Consider the following 8,244-nt stretch of genomic DNA (forward strand, 5'->3'; position numbering starts at 1 on the left):
GTCCCAAGCCAGTTCTTAACCATCGCGTCACTCGGCCGGCCCTTGATTCATTATTTTTAGGCCTTGGCTATTATGTGGTCTCATCCAACACAAGAGACTGAGGTATGCCAAGCTTAGTCTGTTTGTATCTACAATTGCTGTACACATAATTATAATTTTTTTAAAAAAAATGTACAATACAAAGAGACCATGCGATTCTTTCTTAACCATTGCAAACGATCTCCAGTTCAGAGATCCCTGAGGAAGCAAATGCCATTGCTGAGATTACAAGTGAGTGTTACTCACTCACATCTCTATTGTTACTCAGATTCTTAACTTTTTTGTTCTTAGGATACATTTGGCAGCCTGGTGAAAAACCTCTAGATCCTGTCTCAGAATAATGTTTTCAATTGCCTGAAATAAAATACATTACCTATGGCCCATTTATGTTGAAATAGTTATCAAAAACATTTTGTAAATTACAGATAATATATATATCTCATTAAATAAGACCTAGTAGTAGGTCTAATAGCTATCATTGTTTTGAAGTAGTTATAAGCACAAGCAATATTTTGAGATAGTAGCAGTAATTAGACTGGTGATATGAAAATAACTGATTTCTGTTTGTGACAAGGTCACCGGCACTGCTAACATTGCTGTGTTTGTTGCCAATATTTACTTATGATTGAAGAAAATGCTAAGTCTCAATAATAGGTTATATTGTTATATTTTTCACCATCCCAGTTCACAGATGCCTTGAATTCCTTCCATGGGTCCCTGGTTTCCAATCCCTGCTTTAGGCCATTAAGCTGAATGTAATGACATTCTAAGGCAGGGGGTTTCTGAGCACACAGTACCCGGATGCTTTTTGTGAGTTTGCAGACATTCAATGTATTGTCCCTTATTGAACAAACATCAGACCACACATGGCTAATTGGTTTCCATAGTCCACCGCCATTTTGTTTTTGATGGACCCGGGAAGCTCACAGATGTCTGAAGTGATGTTCTCAAACACGACCCATTCATAGATGACTGTCCCCAAATATTTTAATATAAGTGGTATGTGTTTGGCTACTTTTCCATGATTAATTGGTGGTTGGGACCAGTCCATGGAATGATAATGAACATGGAGGCACTGGCTTTTTAAAAAGCCATATTAAATGTGTTTTTCTTAAAGTGACAGGTGGGAATAAAGGGTTTGCAGATACACTGATTTGAAATACCCATTAATTCAGCAAATATTTACTTAGCATTTATTGTGTGCCTGGCACCATCGTAGCTGTTCTAGGCACTGGGATGCACACGAAAAAAATCTTTACTCCTTGTGGAACCGACGTTCAAGTTTGTAGATAGATGTAAATACGTGTAATACTTCAAGGATGTAAAGAGCTTGGAAAGAAAAAGTTCGGGAAAACAAGAGAGGTGGGCATCTGGAAGTGAGTCGTTCTGCTCTTTTAGATGTGATGTTTGAACAGGGAGGCAGGTGAGCGATGTGCGAGAGTGAGCCGTCGAGGAATTTTGGAGGAAGGCGCGTGAGAAGGATCAGTGGGCAGGTAAGTGAGGGGGCTGAGGATGCAGGAGATGAGGGAGGAAGGCAGCAGGACAGGCCACATAGGGCCTGAGTGAGAAGGCAAATCTCGGGAGAGGAAGGACATCACTTAACTTCTGTTTTAATAGACTCACTGGCTGATGGGTGGCCAGTGGGCCTCAGGGCATGAGAGAAGGCGCTGGGAGATAGGCAGATGGCTGGTGTTCAGGCAATGGGTGATGGTGGCTTGGAGCCATGGTAAGAAATGGTCGTGATTTTGTGATAACTCAAGTATCTGGGTAATCCAGTTATTTCTTAAAGTCTGCTGAGCTTGCAGTCTGGTTTTTGAAAAGAGTGAAAACACGGAACACCATTGATTTGATAAAATAAAAGGAACGTGTGTAACACTTCTTTGTTCAAGATGTTTATATATAAAGCTACTAAATTTCAAAATTTCTAGTTTCAGATATTGTGGTTGCACGGAAAATGTATTAAAGCGCCAACTCTTCTTGGAATTTTATGTACTATATTTTATTAGTGTTTTCTACTGAACTCAATTTTAGTCTAACCAGTAAGAGAGTACTGTGGCTAAGGGGTCCGTCAGTATTACTGTAAGTGGTTGCCTGAGACTGGTAAAGGACCCGAAGACTTTCAAACTAATTACAGAGTAGGAGGCAGAATATGAAGAAAAGGAAAAATTATTCACAGAGCTATAGTCTCACTGGATCTTTGGAAAGCCTTTTGGAGCTTTCTGGAGATTAGAACAAACAGTGTTATACCGCCACCTAGGGATAGAGATCGGTTCTCAAGGACACTGAAAAAAATAAATCTTGAGACTCATAAATTGAGATGAACACATATAAAATTTTATTGAGCATTCTGTGGTGGTATGAAATATATCGTAAACGTGATTATTTTTGGTATTTATAATTTTGGTGACCATATTTTCTGAACTAAAGATTAGTATTATAACCGATTTTTTCTAATTTCAGAATTTATTCATGTGAAAATTTTTCTGAAGTATAAAAATAAAACCATATTACATTATACCCTTAACACATTGTATTTGATGGGAGTTGCATTAAATTAGGGTGTTCTAGAGGATCGGGCTGTATGGTCAAGCCCTAGTCTCCAACCCCCGTTGGCTTTTCATTACAGACTGTTTTTCAGCCTCCAGAATACTAATCATTATGCTCACCTCTGCCATCTGTCAAATGCCCTAAGGAAGTGGAGAGAGAAAAACTGGCATCCCTTTTTCCTTGCCTGAATTAAATTATTTCTGGAAAAATGACTGTGTGGTCAGAGATGGGGGCAAGTTTAGATAGCCACCAAGACTTTCTTTTGGTGCTAGCGGATAGTTTTCTGTTATTGACCTTGGTTCCAAATCGATTTTCAGTTCAAAATGAAGTGACATTTTAAAATTCCGTATGAGCTTTTGACACATTTATTTGTTTTGGAACTTTCATCATAAATTTTGGAAATGGCCTTTGGCTTGCTTACTTAGGAAGATTGGTTCCCTTTACGTCCCACCAGGAGGTGGTCTGGGAGGCATTGCAGTGTAGTGGGATTCAGGAGCCAGTGAGACCTGGGTTCAAATCCCGGCTCTGCCTATACTGCCAGCTTTATGACCTTAGGAAAGGACTTTCCCTGTGGCCTTTTCCTCTCCGTTTATAAAATTGAATGGGTTCCGTTCAATAGAAACACTGGGATGTGATGAGAATTTGCTTCCAAGTATCAATCGGAAAAAAATAGATTTACAAAATGATGAGTATTCCTAAGTTATTTATAATGAAATCCTAACGAGACTCTTCTTTGTAATTTTCAGCTGTACAAAGAAATTGAAATTTGCCCAAAAGTCACTCAGAGCATCCAGATTGAGAAGTCAGACACAGCCAGTGATAATTACGGTACGTTTATTTTTCTTTGATCTTGGGTGTTTTTCAAGTTCAAGCAATTCCTTTGTAAACATGTACTTATTTACAATTCAATGAAATGCCTTTGGGGCCAATTTAGAACAGAGAGCACATCTGGCTTCCGGGCTGTGCACTGTGCAAAGCAGCCAAACCAGGGGAAAAAAGAGGTATCTACCTTGGGTATGACAGGGACTTCAACTTCAACTTTCATAACTTTAATCATTGGGGTTTTACTTTCATAAAAAGGAAATGGATATATTGGGAGTAGATTATTTTATTTTATGATACACCCTAGTAATGAAGACATTAGCCTTTCATATTCCTCTCCCCAAAACACATGCATGATTCTCCCTTTCCCCCACAGATAATGTTAAAGGAGCTTATTTTGGTGCTGTGTTGGGGGTCCCCAAGGCCATCCTTATGTTCACAGACTCATGCACGGGACCCCCAGGGCTCGGTGTGTGGCGTATTCATGACTATGATTTATTACAGTGAAACTGTACAAAGCAGCATCAATAAAGGGGGGAGAGGCACGTGTTGCCCAGTGTAAGGAAGCCAGGCCCGAGCTTCCAGAGGCCCATCTCCCAGTCACGCAGGACGTCGTTAATCCCCCCAGGCACGAGCTGTGACAGTGTGTGTGAAGTGTTGTCTACCAGAGAAGCTTATTAGAGACTCAGTGGCCAGGGTTTTATTGGGAGGCTGGTCACGTAGGCACCCTCTGCCTCGCATGTACCAAAATTCCAGACTCTCGGTAAGGAAGCAGGTGTTCCACATACACCACACTGTCTGAGCAAACAGTTTGGGCACAGTCAGCCATGTTAGGGTGTTGGGAACGCTCCCCAGATGCCAGCCAGGGGCCACATGTGTGAGCAGGCCTTTCAAAGACTAGCAGTCAGTCCTGCTGTGTGAAGGCTTTTTACTGTGCAGCTGTCTACATTCTAGCACAGTTAAATATCCAGTCCTTTCTACATGGGTAAGACGGGTCTTCATTGCTCAGCATTACATTTGTCTGTCAGTATCCATAGGGGATTTCTTCCAGGACCCCGAGGATGCCAAAATCTGAGGATGCACAAGTCCCTTATATAAAATGGTGTAGTATTTACATATCACCTCACACATCCTCCCATATGCTATAAATCACGTCTACATTACTTATAATACCTAATACAACACAAATGCTATGTAAATAGCTGCTATACTGTATTGTGTAGGAATCAACTTTCTGGATTTATTGTTTTAAATATTTTTGATCTGCAGTTGGTTGAATCCATGGATATGGAACCCAAGGATACAGAGGGCTGGCTGTGCACTATATGACTTGAATAGTCACAGATGGGGCTTGTGTAAAATATGCGTGGAAATCCATATTGTGTTGTATCAGTCAGGACTGAAGTGGTTAGCTGAGCTAATGACAGCCGCCAGAGCTCAGTGGCTCAGAACAGTGCAATGCATGTCTCACGTTCACCATGCATTGTTCGTGGTCGGCTGGGACTCTTTCTTGATGTTGTCCTCACTCCAGGACCCAGCCTGCAGCAGCTGCCACCTGGGACATTGTCTGTGTCTTGGCAGAGGAGAAAGAGAAGGTGGTAAATCTGGCGCTGGCTCACTCACAATTCATTCGTCAAAGCAGGTCACATGGCCACACCTATCTACAGAGGGTGGGGCAGAGAAGTGTAGTCCTACTATGTGCTGGAAGGAGGACTGGAAAACCTGGTGAAAAGATATAAAGGCTACTGCACATGTTCACTTAAAGTTTCTCTCGGAATTCAATTATTAAGCTTTTTAGCATTTGAAAATCTTCAAACCCTTTCCTGAGCAGGAAGATCCCAGAATCCTACTACAGCTTCTCCCCAAGGCAGTCTTCACCCCAGAATGCTCAGCAGTGTTTTGGTCTAATGAGGAGAACCAAATTTTGAACCCCTGGCCGCTTACATTATACCTTCACGCTGTTTACTTCCTGACCTTAAAACTTAAGACGACATAAAGCCAGAGGATGTTTTCGATGGCAAAGGATAATTGTGTAAATGAAAGGCTTCTTATGCAGGAGAAGCGTGACATTGGTAGTTAAAGCCGTGATTGGTAGTGGTGCTATAAATACAGGAGTGGGTCCTCCCATGGTGGTTACTCTTTCCTCTGTAGTTGACTTCACTTCTGTAGAGGAAAGGCGAGCTGTAACAAGCTAGGGAGGGCTGAATTCCAAAGCTCCTGGAATCTAATTCTGAAACTGACTGGGATTTTGGTCTCAGAAACTAGGCGGAAACCCACTACACTCTTTACACTTTTAGATTAAACTGACTGAGGCGCTCACGGAACCTATTTACCTTTCCACACTCAGGGTGTTTCAGGGCTTCAGGCATCAAGCTAGAGAATATTGTCACCAGTGCTTCTGACCCTACCTGACAGTGGAGCAGCGTTTTTGTTGTGTTGTAATTCCCAGGGCGTTGTGGACCCCTCTGTGTTTGTAAACCACGCCATCTCATGTGTGGAGGCTGCGCCGTGTCACCCTGCCGGGTACTCAGTGCTCAGTCTTCATTTCTGTCCTTACATGACTGTCCGTAGTGAACCGTTTGTACCGGTTCTTGAACTCCCCTTTGGAGAGCCTGCTACGGCGTGGCTGATAACCTCCACTAACCCATTCCCTCTCACTGCTCGGTTCATGTTGGCATAAGATGTTCCAATAGCATATTGACTGAGAAAGTTAAAGCGCCCCCCAATCCTAAGAGACCTTGTTGCTTCTGACCTCAAAACTATCAAGAATTCTAAATTCAGCTCATCTATCTCTCACATTAGCGCCTATCTAAGTGTGGCTTTCCACTATGTAGAGTTCAGGATATGTAAAAGTTACTAGCACACACCAACACACAAAAATCTAACTACAAACCAAATGCCGCCTTCTATTTTTGAACACTGTAGGGAGGAAAATATGACTTAATAATCTAACAGACTGAACAAATGGAAAGATTTGACACTTGTTTAATTTCTCTATCTCAGCCTGCAGGTCGCTCTCGTACCTTATTATTGAAATTCGTTCACATAGTTACGTGATAGACTAACTGTGATCCCCTAGGCTGCCTTGAAGCGAAAGAACGCATCATGTCAGTAACCGAGCATTTGATTTTCTTAGGGGACTTCTTATACTGTTGTGTTTTTGGTCGTGTGTTCCATTTATGTCATAGGTGTCTGCACTTGTCTCCTTTTCTGAATTTCAGTGTTTCCTGGGATCTGGTTTTGAGTACCTCTCTGCTGTTTATTATGTTGTCGTGACTTGTCTTTGGCCGTGAGTTTCCATATGAGTGATCTTCTCGTTGTTCAACACACAAGTCTGTCTTCTGAGTTTCTTCACTTAGTTGTAGTCACTTCCTTCATTGTCAAGATCATGATTCCAGTTGCTGCTCGTGGTGCTTGCTGGCCTTTGTAGTTACCGGTTTTGTGATGGAGCAGATGCGTTGGGTTTATATGGGATAACTCCCTCTGCCCCCAGTTGGCAATCATTCTGGGCCACATTACACGTGTTTGCAGGGTGTTAGAATGTTGCTAGCCTATTTAAAAGAAAAAAATTCTGACTTTGCTGATTCACTTAAAATCACTGTGTTCTTTCTTCATTCACCTGAAGCTAATCCAACTGTAGGATGTTTACTGTTTGCTTCATGGGTTAATGTAGGCGATGGTTATAACCCCACCCCTTCCTCCCTCCAGTGTGCAAGGTCCTGGCATCTGGACCTGGAGGCTGCCCCTTGGGACCCTGAGACCCCACAGGAGCGGATGATGCTCAGCCGAGTGTGGGGAGGGCTGTCAGTCTGACCTGGGAGGAGCTCCTGTTTGAGCCCGACATGGGAATCCAATAGAAATTCCACTGCAGACCTGAAGCGCTGTGTCCATTTGTAAACCATTGGCTTCCATTTGGGTGATCTTCCAAAAGGACCTTATTGTCATTGTCCTTTCTTCAATTCTCTTATTACGGAGCTTTCCCCACCAACCTGAGAAGTCTGATCTGTTTCTCAGATCCATAGGTGGTACCCAGTTGTGCCCCGTGCAAATTTCATAGTCTCTTAGTTCTTCAGGCTGGATGGGTACCCCACCCCGCAGTTATTACCTTTGGATTATTAAAAAGGAAGACCAAGAAAATAGGGAATGGAGCGACTGTTACCTCAGCCATCTTCATTGGCTTCGTCTTAAGGTGACTGGCAGCAAACTCAACATCCGCCTCTCCTGGCATCTTCCTTTCACGCACGCTGGTCCCCTGACATCCTGTCCGTGCACAGCTTTTATTTGTAATAGAAAAAAAAAATGTTTGATTTCAGAACTTTATAGAGTGGTAGCATTTTAGAAAGAAAATACCTGTATTTTGATGAATTCGCCCCACTTCCCCTTAGCGTTGTCTATTCTAGAGCCCGTGATTTTGTATGTATTTCAATAGATAATGTTTTAAAAAATTCTCTACCGAAATACGGATAAATGCACCTATGTGAAGTCTAGTGTCACTGAAATGGGTCATGTATAAAATTATTTTTCGAGTGAGGGCTTCTTGAAATGTAATCTGAAAGTTACAAATTGCTATAAGAATAAAATTCAAAATAAGAGAATACAATTATGACTTTGGAAAGTCCGCAGGGGGCGGTAGCCTTGTGTTGTTCCCCTTCTGAGGGAGTTATGGTACTGGAGTGGGCGATGACAGTTGGCAGCTTTGCCTACCTGTGGGTATCTATTTCCTGGTCCCGTGAACTAAACAAAAAACACATGTTCGTTATGACATGGCCTGAAAAGTCTCAATGACTCTCTAGGCCCCAGTTCCATAATTAACTACTCTGTTTTGTTGTTTGCGTG

At 42.3% G+C, this 8,244-nt stretch overlaps 1 protein-coding gene across 1 annotated transcript in view; it reads left to right on the forward strand.

Annotated features, from left to right (window-relative positions):
* TIAM1 (TIAM Rac1 associated GEF 1) overlaps nt 1–8,244 on the forward strand; it is a 412,279-nt gene that overhangs the window by 328,999 nt on the left and 75,036 nt on the right. Inside the window, exon 14 of the mRNA XM_019662811.1 lies at nt 3,333–3,414. Coding sequence (XP_019518356.1) covers nt 3,333–3,414 — 82 coding nt within the window. The remainder of the gene's footprint in view (nt 1–3,332; nt 3,415–8,244) is intronic.

The sequence above is a fragment of the Hipposideros armiger genome, unplaced genomic scaffold, assembly GCF_001890085.2.
Source record: "Hipposideros armiger isolate ML-2016 unplaced genomic scaffold, ASM189008v1 scaffold_381, whole genome shotgun sequence".
NCBI classification, from domain to species: Eukaryota; Metazoa; Chordata; class Mammalia; order Chiroptera; family Hipposideridae; genus Hipposideros; species Hipposideros armiger.